The 19035-nt window shown below is 52.3% G+C and overlaps 1 protein-coding gene across 1 annotated transcript in view; it reads left to right on the top strand.

Moving 5' to 3' along the window:
- Positions 1-19035, top strand: part of LRPAP1 (low density lipoprotein receptor-related protein associated protein 1) — a 110294-nt gene that overhangs the window by 78965 nt on the left and 12294 nt on the right. The window contains exon 3 of the mRNA XM_006893664.1: positions 18536-18902. Coding sequence (XP_006893726.1) covers positions 18536-18902 — 367 coding nt within the window. The remainder of the gene's footprint in view (positions 1-18535; positions 18903-19035) is intronic.

Raw genomic sequence — 19035 nt, 5'->3', positions numbered from 1 at the left:
ACCAGCCAGGAAGATAACAGGCGCGAAATGCTTGAGAAAGGGCGCCTTGGGCTGCGGGGCAGGAGAGAAGCCTGTGGTGTGAGGGGCAGCCGGACGCACCTCCTTGAAGGTGAGCTGGAGTGAGACTCGAGAAAACATGAGAAGCCCCTTTCCTGTTTTCAGCATTCTCATTTTATTGGGAAGATTGCTGTTGTAATTGTCAATTTTTTAGTGATGCCCACAATCTGTGCTCCATTAAAGTTACTGATCGTAGCGTAAGTACAGCTCTTGACTGTTCATAACTAGAATTTTAATGACGAGCTAAAATCCAAGGTGACTCTGCACAGCACTAATCAGTCCCCCAAGGCCAGGCATCTGGGCCACATGGACTCAGGTCCCCCAAGATCAGGCATCTGGGCCACGTGGACTCAGGTCCTCCAAGGTCAGGAGCCTGGGCCACGTGGACTCAGGTTCCCTTAAGGCGAGGAGTCTGGGCCAGGCATCTGGGCCATGTAGACTCAAGTCCCCCAAGAACAAGCATCTAGGCCACGTGGACTCAGGCTCATGGACTCAGGTCCCACAAGGCGAGGCGACTGAGCCATGTGGACACTTGTGCTTTTGGTCACATTACTGCTGTGTGTATTTTTGTGTGTCGTTTTTTCACTGTCAATGCAGAATGAGGTCTCTGGCTGACACCAAGGTCTGGCTCTGAGTTCCTGGGTTAAAGGTCCCCTTAGCTGTTTTGTTAACGGCACTGTTGAGCTTAAATTCTATGTAGACAAATCTGCTGTCAGGGACCTCTCCAGAGTACTGAGAAGAAACAATGTCAGTCTAGAGACTAAGATGTGCCTATCTGGTTCAGGCCATGGTCTTTGCAGTTACTTGCTTTGCATCAGAGAGCTTGACAATGACTAAGGTGCAGAAGAATCAATGCCTTTGAGTTGTGGTGCTGGAGAAGAGTCTTGAGCATACCATGGACCACCAAGAAAACAAATAAGGTCTGTCTTGGAGAAGGTGAAACCAAGTTTTTCCTTGGAGGCTAGGATTTCAAAGCTCCATCTCACATACTTTGGGCACATGGCCAGGAGGGACTGATCCTTGGAGAAGGACATCATGCTCGGAAGTGTGGAGGGGCAACACAGGAGACGAAGACCCTGGATGAGATGGACTGATACAGTAAATGCAGCAGTGGGAGTAGGTGTGTCGGAGTCAGTGAGACTGGCTCAGGACAGGGTAGGTTTCTGAGCTGTTGCACACAGGGTCACTATGAGTTGCCAGTGACTCAATGGCACATGACAACAACAACCTGCCTTGAGTGAAATTTTACAAAGAAAATTGGTCTCCCATTAAACCACTCATCTGAGTTTTGTTTTATAACCTTCACTGCAGTACCCGCAGTGTAATCTCACTTTCCCACCTCTCCTCTATGATTCTCATTTCCATTAACCCTTCCCCAGCCCTCCTCTGTCTGCGAAGCTTTGCTATTGGTCAAACGCTGTCTTGAACTTTACATATTTAAGGACTCATGAGAAGCTCTCCTTGCCAGAAGGCAGGAGCGTGAGCGTGGTGGTGGGAGTGCAGGAATCGTGGCAAGCTTTTGGAGTGGACTGCTTTTCCGGGAATGTGTTTGATGTGCAGGTTTGCTCTGTCCCTGGAGTGAGGCTAGTCAGCCTGGGCCTAGGTTTTGAACCAGGAGGCAGCCTTAAGCCCAAAGGGCCCTCGGGCCTGCGGCCCTCAGGCAAGGTTCAAATTGTCTTCCTGTCAAACATTCTTCTAGGTGGTATAGCACTGGTCTGTGCGTTGCTGTACAGAGGTAACTCGTGGTTGCTGTGATGCTGAAGCCTGTGACAGTGATGTGCCAATCATGGTAATGGGCACCCATGGTGGACAGTGTTGGCTGGAGCTTCCTGACTAAATCAAGCCTGGAAGCAGGAGTGGCATCCACTTCCAAAATGGCTTGCCTCTGGAAACTCTATGTAGAAACAGTGTTCAGGCTGTTCGTCCATAGGGTCACTATGAGTCATCTACGACTCGATGGCATTAAACATCAACAACAACAATGGGAATCCCAGAACACTTGATTGTGCTTATGCGAAACTTATACTTGGACCAGGAGGCAGTCATCAGAACAGAGCATGGAAACAAGGCATGCTTCAAAATTGGGAAGGGTGTACACCAGGGATATGTCCTATCTCCATATCTTTTCAATCTATATGTAGATTATCCAGGAGGCTGGGCTCTATGAAGAAAAATGTGGCTTCAAGATTGGAGGAAGATTCATCAATAATCTGCATTATACAGATGACACACCCTGCTTGCTGAAACTGAGGAGGACCTGAAGTGCTTGCTGCAGAAGGTCAAGGATTGCAGCCTTTAATATGGATTGAAACTCAGTGTCAAGAAAACAAAGATTCTCACCACTGGGCCGATTGGCAGCATCATGATAGATGGTGAAGAGGTTGAGATTGTTGACAGCTTGAGTTTGCTTGGCTCTATAATCAACACTTTTGGTACCAGCAGCCACAAAATTAAAGGATGAATTGAATTGGGAAAGTCTGCTGTCAAAGACCTCTCCAAGGTACTGAGGAGCAACGATGTCAGTCTGGAGACTAAGGTGTGCCTAATACAGGCCATGGTTTTTGCCATTACTTGCTATGCATCAGAGAGCTGGACAGTGACTAGGGAGAATAGAAGGAGAATTGATGCCTTTGAGCTGTGGTGTTGGAGAAGTGTTGCTATACCATGGACTGCTGGGAGAACAAACAGGTTCAGCCTGGAGAAGATGAAGCCAGGCTGCTCCTTGGAGGCAAGGATTCTGAAGCTTCGTCTGACATACTCTGGACATGTCGCAAGGAGGGACCAGTCCTTGGAGAGGGACGTCATGCTTGGGAGGGTGGAGGGACAGCGCAGGAGAGAAAGGCCCTCAATGAGATGGATTGATGCACTGACTGGGGTAATAATGGGGGAAGGTGTGTCGGAGATTGTGAGGTTGGCACAGGGTAGAGCAGGATTTAGTGCTGTTGTACACAGGGTCGCTATGAGTCGCAGGTGACTCGATGGCACATAACAACAACAATGGGGTGGGAGCCTCCTTCATGTTATCGTCACTTGATAGGTCACTTGTGTACCATTTGCCTGGAAGCTGACCCCTGTGCTGCCCTGTGCGTCCTCACCGTCCCTGACACACGTGGGCTGTTGCTGTGGTCACTGTGCCTGCCTGTCTATCTCGTAAAGCATCTTCCTCTCTGTGACCCTCCTCCTTTCCAACCCTGACGTCCCTCTCCAGGGACTGACCCTCCTGACAACCTGCCCACGTGTGAGGTGAAGCCTTCCCACCTTCGCCTCTAACGGGCAGCCTGGCCGCACTTCTTTGCAGATGGACTTCCTTGTACTTTGGCAGGCTTGATGTACTCCCCACTCTGCTCCAACCCCGCCAAGTCCAAGGCGTCAGTTCTCCTGTCACCTGACTCCCCGTCCAACTTTCAGATGCACATACAGCACCGGAACCCGTGGGGTGGCTGACAGGTCCCCTCGACCCAGGGCAGTGCTTCATCCCACTCCGCGTTCTATCACCAGGAGAGGTCCCTGCCCGGGGCTCTGGTGGGGCCTGCCACCTCTCTCCTGTTTAGGGACTTACGCTCTGCAGGAGGGCTGGGAACAAGAATGCTCAGACTCAGAGGAAAGTGGCTACAGATGCCTTCCTATCTCACCACATATGATGATGATGTTGTTGTTGTTGTTATTGTTGTTGTTGTTGTTGTTGTTGTTGGGCACCATAGAGGCAGAGTCAACCCATAGCTGACCCTCCAGCGGGTTTTCAGAGGCAGTTAATCACACAGGAGAAGATTGTCCATCCTTCTCCCATGGAGCAGCTGGTAGATTCGAACTGCATACCTTTTGGATTGCAGTGCAGCTTCTTGCCACTAGACCAACCATGTATAGTCTATACTAATCCTGTATAGTCCTTTAAATCTTGAACCTTAGGAACATAAGTGAGAGCTCTGGTGTCCTAGTGGGTAAGATGTAGGGCTGCCAACCCAAAGCTGGTGGTTGTTATGTGCTGTCGAGTCGCCTGAGAATCATAGTGACTCTGTGTACAACAGCACTAAACCCTGCTCTAACCTGTGCCAATCTCACCATCTCCGTCACACCTGCCCCCATTACCCCAGTCACTTAGTCAACCCATCTCATCCAGGGTCTTCCTCTCCTACATTGTCCCTTCACCCTCCCAAGCATGACGTCCTTCTCCAAGGACTGATCTCATCTTGCAAGAAGTTCAAAGTATGTCAGATGAAGCTTCAGAATCCTTGCTTCCAAGAAGCAGCCTGGTTTAATCCTCTCCACAACAAACTTGTTTGTTCTCCTAGCAGGCTGTGGTATAGTCAGTATTCTTCTCCAGCAACACAGCTCAAAGGCATCAACTCGCCTTCTATCATCCTAGTCATTGTTCAGCTCTCTGATGCATAGCAAGTGGCCTGTATTGGGCACACCTTAATCTACAGACTGACATCGTTACTCTTCAGTACTCTGGAGAGATCTCTGACAGCAGACTTTCCCAATGTAATATGTCTTTTAATTTCCTGGCTGCTGGTTCCAAGAGTGTTGATTGTGGAGCCAAGCAAACTAAAGCTGTTAACAATCTCAGTCTCTTCACTGTCTATTATGATGCTGCCAATTAGCCCTCTGGTGAGATCTTTGTTTTCTTGATATTGAGATTCAATTCATATTAAAGGCTGCAGTCCTTGACCCTCTGCAGCAAGTGCTTCAGGTCCTCCTCAGTTTCAGCAAGCAGGGTTGTGTCATTTGTATAACACAGATTGTTGAGGAGTCTACCTCCAACCTTGATGCCACATTTCTCCTCATAGAGCCCAGTCTCTCAGATAATCTGTTCTGCATATAGATTGAAAAGGTATGGTGATAGGACACATCCCTGGTGTACAGGGTTCAAATCCATCACCAGCTGCTTGGTGGAAGAAAGATGGACAATTTCACCTTGTTGGATTAGCTGCTGGAGGGTGAGCTACAAGGCAGTTCCAATTCATAAAAATATACAGCAGAAGCATGATGGCTAGACGTCATCTCTACGGGTGTGTTATCAGGAAGGACTGATCGTGGAGGAGGACAGCAGGCTTGGCCTCTATCAAGAGGGGAGACCCCCAGTGAGATGCACTGGGCCTGTGACCGGGTGGCTGTGACAACAGGCTGCAGCGTGGCAGGGCCATGAGGGTGGGGCCAGCACCAGGCTGCCCTAGGCCGGTCACTACGTGTGGGGATGACTCGATGGCTCCTAACAGCATCTGCAAACCTTGCATGACTCTGGGAGCCAGCCTCTGCCGTGCACGGCCTCTCAGTCTCAGTCATTTTACCAGCCATTGTTGCAGAGGAAAGTCACACACTGAGCTGTTCAGGAGGATGACGATCGCGGCTCGCGCTTCTGGGGTGCATCCCAGGTGCTAACCACGTTGCCAGCATCCTTCCTGGGGTTTGGCCCCTGGGAGCTTGAGGTGCTCCTTGAACTCTAACCACAGAGCTGGCTGCCAAGGTCAAGGTCGGAGGGCAGCCCATCCCGCTAGGCTCCTGAGGTCTGGGTGGGAGGGTCCAGCCCTCAGACTGTGACAAGATAACAGTTGATGTGAGTGACTCACCTTTCCCAGGTGCTCTGTCCTTGCAGGGCAGCTTCTCCCAGGCAGGGATGGCCCCTGTTCACTGCGTGACCCGCCCACCCCAGGACTTAACGCAATGCCTGAAACATGAAAATCTAAACCCTCTGCATTGGGGTGGGCTCTGGCCTGACTCACAGGGCAGGGCTGACAAGGCCCCAGACTCCATGGAAGCAGCCTCCGTCGTCCTGTGGAGCGCTGCTGGGTTCCGGCCACCCACCTTGGAGACCCCAGCCAGCGTGTCACCCCACGGCAGTGGGGCTCCTTAGTGGCCTCTGTCATCCTGTGGAGACATGGCTTCCAGCTCACCACACCCAGCCTCTCCCAGGACTGTGTGCAGCACAGCGGAACATCCCACGGCCTGCCTGGGCCAGATCTTTATGGAAAGGAGACCTGGTGGTGCGGTGGGTAAGCACTCAGCTGCTGACTGAAACGTGAGTGGTTCAAACCCACTGACTGCTCCTTGGGAGAAAGATGTGTCAGTCACGTCCATAAGGATGGACAGCCTTGAACCCCAGGACAGTTTCGCCCTGGGCTGCTGCTGCTGCGGACGTTGTTGTTGTTGTTGTTGTTGTTGAGCACCTTCAAGTCGAGTCAAGCATGACCCACAGTGACCTATGAACAGCACATCTGGCCTGGCCTGGCCTGCACTGTCCTCACGTCTCTGACACACCTGAGCCCATCGCTGCAGCCTCTGGGTCAATCCACTTGTTGAGGGTCTCCCTGTTTTATGCCGGTCTCCACCTTTCCAAGCGTGATGTCCTTCTCCAAGGAATCACCTTTTCCAGTAATGGGCCCAAAGTGCTTGAGAAGTTCAGCAGCCCTGCACGTTCTCCAGGGCAGACCTGCTTCTTTTCTCAGTGGTCCACGGGCTGTCCAGCGCTCCTCTCCAACACCACAACTCAAAGACATCAATTCTTCTGGCATCCTTAGTCACTGTCCACCTTTCCGCTACATAGCAAACAATCAAGCAGATCATGGCTTGGATCAGGCTCACCTTAGTCTGAGCATCATTGCTCTTTAGCCCTCTGGAGAAGTCCTTCCAGCGGATTTTCCCAAGGCAACTCAGCTTTATTTCTTGACTGCTGGTACCAAGAGTACTGGTTATAAATCCAAGTAAGCTGCTTCATTGACAACTTCAATCTCTTCTCCACCTGTCATGATGTTGCCTACTGGCCCGGAGGTGAAGACTTCTGTTTCCTGGATGTTGAGTCAGAAGTGACTTGAGGGCAGGGGAGGTGTTTTGGGGAAATCACTGCAGATGCAGGTACAGACAGCCAGGCCCTCTCCCCAGGGACCACCGGGACCTGTCCCCGGGGACCTCCGGGACCTCTCCCTGAAGACCACTGGCCTCTCCCTGGGGACCACTGGGCCCTCTCCCCAGGGACCACCAGGCCCTCTCCCGGGAGACCGCCGGGCCCTCTCCCCAGGGACCACCAGGCCCTCTCCCGGGAGACCGCCGGGCCCTCTCCCCAGGGACCACCAGGCCCTCTCCCTGGGAAACAACAGGCCCTCTCCCCAGGGACCGCCAGGCCCTCTCCCCGGGGACCACAGGCTGGGCTTGAACTGAACCTCCTGGGTTCCGACACACAGTCAGTGCTCAATAATTGTTGTTTTAAAAAAACACTAAAAACCAGAAAAAAAGGCCAGGCATCCTGGTCCAATAGAGACTAGTGTCACCCCAACCATGATGGCCGAGTCACCTTTCAAACCCAGAACAAAACTCACTTCAGTGGCTCAACTTCCAGTCAAACAGTAGGCAGGCCTATATGTTGTTGTTACTATTAAATTGCATCAAGTTTAGCACAACTCATAGTGACCCTGTGAACAACACGTCTGAAGCCTGTCCTGTCCTGTGCCATCCTCATGACCTCTGACACGATGGAGTACGTGGTCGCAGTCACTGTGTCAATCTGCTTGGTTGAGGGTCCTCCTCTCCTTGGGTGTCCCTCCGCCTTTCCAAGCATGATCTTCCTCTCCAAGGAATAACCCCCCTTGGCAACATGCCCAAAGCACGAGACAAAGCTTCCCCACCCTTGTCTCCAAGGAGCACTCTGGCTGCACCTTCTCCACACATCTCTGTCGTCCTTCCGACCACCCACGAGCTGTCCAGTGCTCTTCTCCAACACCACAGCCTATTGGGTGACCAGTCACACCAGGAACTCACCTCTCAGAATAAGCAATGAAAGAGAGCAGACTTAGCTGGGAGGTAAGGCTCGTAAGATGGGAAGAAATAGGCTTGAAGGATTCATGGACATGAGACTCACAGAGAGGGAGTGGGTAAAGGGTGGTTACATTGTGGGTGTTGTAATTCAAGTTGCAGAGTGAAATGTGTATGAATGGTTGAATGAAAATACAGTCTGCTCTGTGAATTTTCACTAAAATTACAACAAAAAGTTAAATAAATAAATGAAAGCAGCCCTGTACAGAGTGAGTTCTGTGAGCCTCACAGCAGCCCTGCAGGACAGAGCCCAGCGCCGCCAGGGCCTGACACTGACTCTTCCGCCTGGAAGGTTCTCACCACCGGCCTTTCAGTTAACAGCCACACATGACCCACCGCAACACCCCTCCCCGACCCCACCAGGGATCCTAATCTCTGTTCAGTCAGCGAGCCGCTCTGGTGGCCACCGAGAAGGACTTGCACTGCTGACAAGTGGTTCTGATCCACCAGGTTCCTCAGGAGAAAGATGGCCAGTCTCCTGTGCTAGCCACAGCCTTTGAACGCCCTCCGCGGGGTCAGCCATGAGTTGATTCTGACTCAACTGGAGAAGCAACAACAATGAATAAACCAGTGGAGTCCTTGCCACGCCGTCTGCATAGCGCAGGTTGTTGATGAGTCTTCCTCCAGTTCTGGTGCCACGTTCCTGCTCCTGGAGTCCAGCTTCCCAAATGAGTTCGATGCTCAGCATACGGACTGAATGGGCTGGGAGAACAGATACAGCCTGATGTGCACCTTTCTTCGTTTCCTTCACTTTAAGCCAGGCAGTGTTCACTTGCTCTGTTCAGACCATAGCCTCTTGATCTCGGAATAGGTTTCGTGTGAGCACAATAAAATGTTCTGCGATTCCCATCCTTCTCCATTTTAGCCATAGTCTGTCATGATCCACACAGTCAAATGCTTTGTTTAGTCAGTAAAACACAGATAGACACCCTTCTGGTACTCACGGCTTCCCGATAGGATCGTTGACAATGACAACCCTGGTGCCAAACCTCATTTTTGAGGAGTGATTCTCATTACCTGAGTTTTCAGGCCTTTGACTTTTTTGAAAGCCTATTACCAGGCCATTCCTCTGATGCACCTCTGGGTGGGTTTCAATTAGCACCCCCAGGCATCAGCATCTGTACAGCCAAGGGTTCTGCTGCACCTCACAGGTGAACACTAAGACCCCAGGGGAGGGGTAGGTGCTTCACTCTTCCTGTCCTCTTGGGAGGGGGAGAGCTGCAGCTTCCCCCGCCCCACCTGTCACAGCCCCACGCACCCACCAGCAGGAAGTGGGGGAAGTACTTCTGACTTCCACATGCACGCAGGGATCCGGCTGCTCAGGGGTCCAGCACAGCCTTCAGCTTGGAGAGAGCGCGTGTCCACTGTGTCCACTGTCGCCGGCCCAGCAGCCCAGCAGGGCGGGCCCACCCCAGGTTGCAGAGAATCTCTGGAGGTTAGATCTCAGGGGCTTAGACTCACAGAGAACTGAAATGGCTCCTCCCGGGGAGGCTCGAGTCTGGGGGAGGACGAGATCTCACAAAAACGTCAACTTTTAAAAAATGTTTTCAGTAATTGCTCTTCTGCGTCAAGTCGCAGCCTGGTGGGAGCTTCTTCATGTCGGGATGACTTAAGTGGGAGGGACAAGGGACAAGTTAATCGTCGTGTAGGGGCGAAGAGCTGCCTGAACACAGCCAAGCCAGGGTGCTTCCCAGGTCAGCCAGCATGGCGAGGGTGGGGGGACACTGCATGCACCCCAAGGGGAAATGCCCCCACACTACAGGCCTGAATCCCTGGCTGGCAGGAGCACTGAGGAAGGGTAACAAGGTGCTTCCTGGAGAAGAGGTTCTGCTACCTCTGCCCCCACCCACAGCCCCTTCACCATCACCAGGCCCACCCAGGTTCTCAGGTGTGCAGGATCTGAAGTGACAGAGACCCCCTCCATGCCCCACTCCTGTGCCTCACGTCTCAAGGGGCTTTGCAGCACCATAGTTCTTGGAAGAGGCAGCATATTCTTGTGACAAGGAGAGGAATTCATCACCTATCCATCCTTCATCCTGTCTTCCAGTGATGCACCTGTCTATTCATTCGCTCATCTATCTATCCATTCATCTGCCCATGTACCATCCACCCATCATCTACCTGCCCATCCATCCAACCATCCGTCCATCCATCCATCCTTCATCCATCCATGTACCTATCTGTGTACCCACTCATCCATCCACTCACCTACCCACCTATCCATCCATTGATAATTTCCACATTCTATTGGATCACCCTTCTTGGGAGAGGGAACAAATATGAACCTCTTTTAATCTGTTGGCCAGACAGTGTCCTCCTAATTTCCTGGCATGACTGGTGAGCACATCCAAGGCTGCATCTGTTAATGGAAACAAGTCAATTAGTATCCCATCAATTCCTGGGGCCTTATTTTTGGACAATGCCTTCAATGCAGCTTCCACTTCCATCACCATTGGCTCCTGATTATGTGGTACTTCCTGATATTTTTCAGTGTCAGTCAATTCTTTCTGGCACAGTGACTCTGTGTATTCCTTCCATCTTATTTTGATGCTTTCTGGGTCATTCAATACATTGCCTGTAGCATCTTTCAAAACTACAATACAAGGCTTAAATTTGTTTTTCAGTTGTCTCGGCTTGAGAAATGCAGCGTGAGTTCTTCCCTTTTCATTCTCCAATTCCAGTGCTCCGCACATTATAATGCTTCACTTTGTCCTCCAGAGCTGCCCTTTGAAATCATCTGCTCAGCTCTTTCACTTCGACATGTTTTCCTTTAGATTTGTCTACTCAATCCTCCAGTGCAATCTTTAGAGTCTCTTCTGACATCTACTTCAGTTTTTTCTTTCTCCTTTGTTTTTATTATGATTTTCTGCTTTCTTCATGAATAATATCCTTATTCCACAATTGAATGTGGAAGTTACTAAAAATAACATTGATATCACATGCAAGCAAAATACTGTTGAACACCATTCAAAAATGGCTGGAACAGTACATAGATAAGGAATTTCTAGAAGTTCAAGTAGGATTTAGAAGACTCCATGGCACCAGGGATATCATCGCAGATGTCAGATGGATCCTGGCTGAAAGTAAGAAATACCACAAGAATGTCTGTTTGCGCTTTATCGACTGTGCAGACATTTGACTGTGTGGATCGTGACAAGTTGTGGCTGACATTGAGAAGAAAGGGAATCCCAGAGCACTTGATTGTACTCATGCAGAACCTATACCTGGACCAGGAGGCTGTTGTGCAAACGGAGCAGGGAAGCACTGCATGGTTTGGAATTGGGAAGAGAGTGCATTATGTTGTATTCTCTCTCCTTACCTGTTCAATCTATATACTAAGCAAATAATCTGGGAAGCTGGACTCTATGAAGGGGAGTGTTGCATCAGGATTGGAGGAAGACTCATCGATAACCTGCATTATGCAGATGATGCAACCTTACTTGCTGAAAGTAAGACTTGAAGCACTGGTTGTAGAAGATCAAGGAATGCAGCCTTCAGTATGGATTGTGTCTCAATATCAAGAAAACAGATTCTTACTTCTGGACCAATAGGCAGTGTCATGATGAATGGAGAGAAAATTGAAACTGTCAACAGCTTCACCTTGCTTGGGTCCACAAATAACACCCTTGGTATGAGCAGTCAGGAAATAAAGAGACGCATTACACTGGGAAAGTCTGTAGTTGGGAACCTCTTCAAATTATTGAGGAGTCATGATGTCAGTTGGAGGACTGAGGTGCATCTAATTCAGGCCATAGTCTTTCAGATTACTAGCTATGCATCTGAGACCTAGAAAATAAATAAGGATGACAGGAAAAGAATTTACTCCTTTGAGCTGTGATGTTGGAGAAGAGCACTGAACATCCCATGGACGGTCAAGAGAACAAACGGCTACATCTTGGAGAGGGTGCAGCAGGAGTGCTCTTTGAGGCAAGAATGATGAGCTTCACCCCACATGCTTTGGGTATGTTGGTAGGAGGTGCTATTCTCTGGAGAAGGACATGATGCTGGGAAGGGTGAAGGGTCAGGGAAGGAGAGGAAGACCCTCAACCAGGTGGATTGACACGGTGACCCCTGAAATGGGCTCTTGTGTGTCAGGAAGTGTGAGGATGGTGCTGGACGGGACTGGGTTCAGATCTTGTGTTCTTAGCGTCACTATGAGTCATACTTGACTCAATGACACCTAACAACAACAATCCTTGCATCTCCCATCTTTCTCTCATCCAGTTAATTGTCAATCCATCCATTTATTCCTCCATCCACCTTCCCATTCATTCTTTCATCTGCTCACACATACATCCTCTATTCATCCATCCATCCATCCATCCATTCATCCATCTCTCATCCATTTAGTTATCCATCCATCCATCCATCCATCCATCCACCTGTCCACCCATTCATCACCTATCCATCCATTCATGCACCTATCAATCCATCCATCCATCCTCCTGTCCATCCATTCATCACCTATCCGTCCATTCATGCACCTGTCCATCCATCCATCCACCTACCCATCCTTCTACACCAGTCAGCCAATCCCCCACCAGCTTGGTTCCTGTTTGTACCTCAGTGCAGCCTCCACCCACTTGTCAATGGAGCCCTGCATGTGTTGCTGTGATGCTGCTGAGGTTCCACGGAGGCTTTCAGGCTAAGGCTAGGAAGAAAGGCCTGGTGATTCGCTTCTGAAATCTGCCAGTGAAAGCCCTGTGGAACAATGGGCAACGGAACCGGGCCTTTTCAATCCCTTCATGCACATGAGAGGGGCTGAGGATGCAACAACAACAACATGCACAGGACGGAGCCCAACGATGTTGTAACAACAACATGCACAGGACGGAGCCAGACAAATAAGGAAGCCGCAGGAAGAGCGATGCCTTCGAGCTGTGGTGTTGGTGAAGAGCGCTGAGCATCCCGTGGGCCACCGCAAGAATGAATGGGGTGTGTTGGAAGCAGCGGGGTCAGCGTGCTGTTTCGAGGCAGGGAAGGTGAGCCCGTCTCACAGCCTTCGGGCCTCCTGGTAACGGGAGAGGCCGCGCACTGGGGAAAGAGTGGAGGCTCAGCACAAAGGAGGAAGAGACACCAGACAGAGTAACACAGTGGTCACTGCAATGGGGTCGAGCCTGTCCTGACCCCGACGACCGCACAGCACCGGCCGGAGCTCCTGTGGGCTGGCATCAGCTCGAGGGCGCCTACCGACAATGACAATGACAGCCAGGAGGCCTGGCTGCCGGCATCAAGATGCTAATACACGGCTCTCCACTGGTTTTCTGAGGCTGTGAGTATTTATGGGAGGAGACATCTTTCTCCCAGGGAACAGCTGGCAGATTCGAACCACTGAGCTTTGTGTTAGCAGCTCAACACAAAACACATTACACCACTATAGATCCTGAAACTCTTCACATTCTCAGGGAGACAAAATTTAATCTATTAAAAAAAAAAACCAACACCAAAAACCAACCCATCGAGGCCACACTCCTGTCGAGTCAGTTTCCACTCAACGGCCCCACAGGACAGAGTCAAGCTCCCCTATGGGGTCCCCAAGGTTGTGATTCTTTATGAAAGCAGAAATGTCTCATCTTCATCCGAGAGAGCCACTAATAGATTTGAACTTCTGACCTCTGCCTCGCAGCTCATCACCACTGTGCCCCAGCCCCCACCACTCTGTCCACGTCAGTCATCTATTTCCATCTCCAGGGTTACATTCTGAAGGGACACCCTTCGTTGTGGGATTGAGGATGGGCTTTTCAGGACGCATCTCAGGTGAGATGCTCTGTAGTCGCTGGACCTTCCAGGGGTCGTCTTGTGGCCTCGACGTCTCAGTCTGTGACATAAGGATGAGCGATAAGAGACAGTGACGGGCCTCCGGGTCTGCGGACTCCTCATTTCATGATCTAGGAGCCTGGGAAGGCTCTGCTCTCAGACTGACTGTTGTTGAGCTCTGCCCAAACCCGGGGACAGAGGAAGGCCGTCTCCAATTCCCTGAGCACGTTGCCAGCAGGGAAGGAGGTGCCGCAACACTGCATGAAACAAACAACACAACTGACGAGATGGAGCTCTGGGGGCCTAGTGCTAGGGAGCTGAGCCACAATCCCAAAGGCACACAGTTCAAATCCACCAGCTGCTCCATGGGAGAAGCATGGACCGTCTCCTCCCATGCAGTTTGCCGCCTCTGAAAACCCACTGGAGAGTCAGCTGTGAGTTGGTAAACAGCACACAACAACTCTATCAACGAAAAGACAAGGACGGGGAGCTCTGGTGGCCTAGTGCCAAGAAGCTGGACTACAATCCCAAAGGCACACAGTTCAAACCCACCAGCCGCTCCGCAGGAGAAGGCTGGGCAGTCTCCACCAAGTTATTTACTGCCTCTGAAAACGAGGGATGAGCTCTGGTATAGCGCCAGCCTGATGGTTGTGTACGTATCAACAACAACGATACGACAGGGTCACTAACAAGCACAAAATGAGATGAGAAAATTGCCCTGCTAAGCTCAATCTGTGCAAATTCACCAGCACGTCCACAGGAGAAGGATGGCCGATCTCCTCTCAGGCCACGTTGCTGTTGTTGTTGTGAGGTGCCGTCAAATCTAGCAGGACTGAGCCCTGGTGACCCTATGAGCTACAGAGCTGAGCCCTGTCCTGTCCTGTGCCAGCATCACAGTCACCGACACCCTCAGACCCACAGCTGCAGTCACTGTGTTAACCTCCCCCCCCCGGCTGACGGGCTCCCTCCCCTTTGCTCCCCTCCACCTTCCCAAGCATGAGGTCCCCTCCTAATAGGAACTTCTCCCACTGATGGGCCCGAGGATGTGAGCTGAAGCTTTTCCTCCATGCCTTCAAGGAGCACGCCGGCTGCACTTACTTTCCCAGAGACCTGAGTAACTGTTAGTTCCTTGGCAATCCACACGATCTTCTCCAACGAATTCTCAGGTGACTGACAGCCTCCAAAGGTCATCTGTGAGTTCTGACACGAGGGCAGGGAGTGAATGATGAGATGTACAGGAGACTCTCACCCCAGACTAGACGGTACCCAGCATGGGCCCCTGTGGCTCAAGGCACCAGGGACGGCCTGGATAATGGTCGTGTTGAGTCAGGAAATTGAAGACACAGACCCTCCCCCTCAGCCTGGCTCAGCGAGAGGTGCCCAAACTCCAGCTCCCACCAGGATCAAGCCCCTGGTGTTTCCCAGGCTCCCTTGTAGCAACAAGGTGTGGTCATGCGGCTGGTTCTGGGCAGTGGGGACTGAGCTGGACTGAACCTCTGGACCCTACTCATGAGTCCCTCAGCCCCCAGACTCTGTGCCGGCAGAAACCGTCTCAAAGCTGGGGGTTAAAGATGGAGGAGGTGGGTCCTCACATCCCTACCTGCAGGACAGCCTCCTTCTGATCAAGAACATTGACTCTGAGACATGAAGACAAATCCTGTGGCCCTCTACATGTCTGGGGACAAGTCCCTGGAGAAGGATAAGGTGCTTGGAAAGTTGTTGTTGTGCACCATAGAATCAGAACGGACTTATCCTCCAGTGGTTTTCAGAGGTAGTAAAGCGCATGGGAGGAGATTGCCCATCTTTCTCCCACAGAGCAGCTGGTGGATTTGAACTGTGTGCCTTTGGGGTGGCAGTGTAGCACCTTACAACTAGGCCACCAGAGCTAAAGTAGAGAGTCAGGGGAAAAGACACAGCCCTTTAGTGCAATGATAGACACAGTGGCTGCGAGAATGGGCATAGATCCGTGAGACTGTCAGGGTGGTGCAGGCCAGCGTTCCACCTGGTCCTATGAGGGGTCACTGTGAGCTGGACCTGCCTGGAGGGCACCTCACAACAGCCAGTGCACTGAAAACCCCTGCAGTGCAATGGTTAATGCTCGCTGTAAACAGAAAGGTCTGTGATCCCAACCCACCCAAGGCAGTGTGGTCAGAGACGTGGCTGTTGCTGTTGCCATTGCTGTGTGCACAGAGGCCAGTCCACCCCTGGTGACTCCACCTCATGTGACAGAATCCGGCAGAAGAGAAGGGCCCACGGGCATCTGAGGTGTGACTGGGATGAAAGCTGGCTGCCAGATCCCGTAAGATTACAGCCTCGGAAACTCCAGCGGACGTCGCTGCTCTGTTGCTAGGAGTCAGAGTCATGATTCATAACAATCACCGAACTCACTCCAGGCTGTACACTTCAAAAAAAATTTTTTTAATGAAAGTTTATAAAGAACTTGAATTTCCACTCATTCATTGTTCCACATTTTCTTCCTTGTCCCCTGTCCCCCTCCCCCCACCCAGTTTGCTTTTTTCCTTGGGGAAAAAAGTTCTTTCATTGTTATGCAGTTCCACCACCACCACCACTTTACTATGCAGCTCTTATTCTGGACTCTTGTCATGCCAATAAGACCTTATCATATATTCCTTTTATACAGTTCTCAGCCTCATCTGTTTCAATGCTGTGTACATTATTTATCCCCTCTTTTCTTCATTTCCCCCCATCCCCCATGTCAGTCCTATTCTACAATAGTGGCACTATGCAGTATTTGTCCTTTTGTGACTGAGATATTTCACTCAGCATAGTGTCCTCAGGGTCACCCATTTTGTCAGGCTGTGCACTCTTAACTACCAGCACACCAGGGGCCGGGCACTTGCACTTCTGGATGGGATGGACTGCAGGTGCCCCCGTTCCTAGAACAGTGAAACCACTGGACAACACAGAACAGGAGCTCACCAGGCCAGACACAGGCTGTGGGGACAGCACGTGGGCCAACGTCCAGGTGTCAGGAGTCGGCTGTGAGCCCTGTCCCATAGACCCTGGCCCATGGGCCCTGTCCTGTAGACCCTGTCCTGTGGGCCCTGTCTGTGGACTGTGTCCAGTAGATCCTGTCCCTTGGGTCCTGTCCTGTGAGTGCTGTCCCTTGAACCATGTCCTGTAGACCCTGTCCTGTGAGCCCTGTCTGTGGACTGTGTCCAGTAGATCCTGTCCCTTGAACCCTGTCCTATAGATCCTGTCCTGTGGGCCCTGTCTCATAGATCCTGTCCGGAGGGCCCTGTCCTGTGTGTCCTCTATCACGGACCCTGTGCCATGGGTCCTGTCCTTTGGACCCTTAATGCACATAGGAACCAGTTCCCAGAGAGGGTCAGCACAGGACATGGTCATATAAATGTAAGAACACAGGCCAGTGCTAACGGCAACACTTTTCACAGCCGCCCAAAGGTAGAAACAAACAAAATGAACAAGAGATGAAGTCACCAGGTGTGGCACATGTCCATCCATCACCCCAGTCCTACTGCTGATTCCAGCCCCTGGGGACCCTCCACCGGGTTTCCAAAGCCTTGAATCTTAACAGAAAGAGCTGCCTCATCTTCCTCCCACGCAGTGGCTGGCGGATTCGAACTGACATGTTCTGGGTTAGCAACCCAGCACACAGTGCACAAGGCCAGCAGGACTCCTTATGCATACATACTGCTTATGTGAACTACTGCTGATATGTGCACCGGGGGGGGGGGGGGGGGGGGGGGGGGGGGGGGGGGGGGGCTGTTCTAATTTTCATTCCGCTAGAAAGAGAAACAAAGTTCCAGCGCACGATCCTGAAAACATCATGCTGAATGAAGTCAAGTCAGTCGGAAAAGGACCGATGTAGAATGATGACACACGTTTGAAACAAGCCAGTATCCTGAAATCAAACCTTGGTAGTCATCCAGTTAGGGGTACGACCTCTAAGGCAGGGGGCAGTGCGCTCCAGGTCTTGGAATAGTTCTCCAAAGGAGAACGATGATCGTGGTTGTGAAATATTAACAGCATCAATGAATCGCAAGTGTATAAACTGCATGCTTTGTTGTACACATTTTCACCACAGTAAGAACATGTTTAACAAGTGAATAAATCTTGATTACCGCCCACTCCCGCGTGGTGTCCAGGCTTCTCCAGTCCCTCCCTGGTCCTCATTGCCCCTCCACTTGGAGACAACCTCTCCACCTGAGCGCAGACACACGCGCGCACACACAGACATGGACGCTGACACACGCATGTATTTTAGACATTCTTGGTGGATGCCCTTCCTGCGCCTTCTCCCAGCCCCTCGGCGTGTGTCCCCCTCCCTGCCTTGGCTGTACCTCAAGCCCCCACCGATGCGCCTCCCCCTTCCCTCTGCTCCCGGTCCGCCTCCTCAGAGCACCCCAGCATTCTGACCCAGCGCCCACGTGATTGGCTGTGCTGCCATCTGCTCGCTGCACGCAGTGATGGTGGAGAAGCGCACAGGGACGCGGGGTCTCTAATGCAGACACCTGTGTGTGCAGCGCAGACCCCCCAGGGCAGGGGCGGTGCTCTGTGCATGCGCGGGGCTGGGGTCGCCCGGCCCTGCTTCCCCCTACCCTCCGCTCCCGGATCAATCCCTCCCTGGACCTCAGCGGGGGTTTGGGGTTTGCATGGATCCTATGTGAGAGCAGCCGTGACGCCTCTGGGCGCCTCGCCCAAGTCCAGGACTGCGAAGACGAACAGGGAGTAACTGGAGGAAACGCAGCCTGCGAAGTCTCCAGCCAGACAAGGCCCTGAATTCTGATCTTTCCACTCTTTCTGCGGCGTGGAGGGGGAGGAAGCAGGGGCCAGGCACCCCGTCAACTGAGTCTCCCTCACCCAGCGCTCCAGATTCCAGCCCAGACACGGGCTGTCCTGTTTCAATCCCTTCCCACCAACGCCGTGCTCCCAGGCGTCCCCAGGCCGCGGCACGGTTGCTTGGCAACGGCCAGGTGACACCGCAGAGCCTCCTGGGACGTGTAGTCCACTGGCGGCGGCGCCTCGGCCGGCGGCGCCAGGAGGGACTACAACCCCCAGAAGGCCGCGCGGCGGGGCGGGGCCGCGGCGTCTCCCGAGAGCCCGCGCGGCCCTCGGCGCAGAGAAAGATGGCGTCTCCGCTGGCCGCGCTCTTCCCACTGTTGCTGCTGCCGCTGCTCCTCGGACCCGCGCCGGCCGCCGGCCATGGCGGCAAGTACTCGCGGGAGAAGAACGAGCCGACGCCGAGGACGGAGGAGTTCCGCATGGAGAAGCTGAACCAGCTGTGGGAGAAGGCGCAGCGGGTGAGCGGCCGGGGCCTGTCCTCGGTGGCGTCCGCGGGTCACGCTCGGCCTCTGCCTCCGAGGCTGCCGGGGGCCTGACCGATGAGGTCCCGGGATCGGGGGAGCCGGGGGCCTGACCGATGAGGTCCCGGGA

This window comes from Elephantulus edwardii, unplaced genomic scaffold (genome assembly GCF_000299155.1).
Source record: "Elephantulus edwardii isolate Elephantulus edwardi_28Jun2011 unplaced genomic scaffold, EleEdw1.0 scaffold00129, whole genome shotgun sequence".
NCBI classification, from domain to species: domain Eukaryota; kingdom Metazoa; phylum Chordata; class Mammalia; order Macroscelidea; family Macroscelididae; genus Elephantulus; species Elephantulus edwardii.
This window is presented reverse-complemented; position numbering and strand designations above follow the sequence as displayed.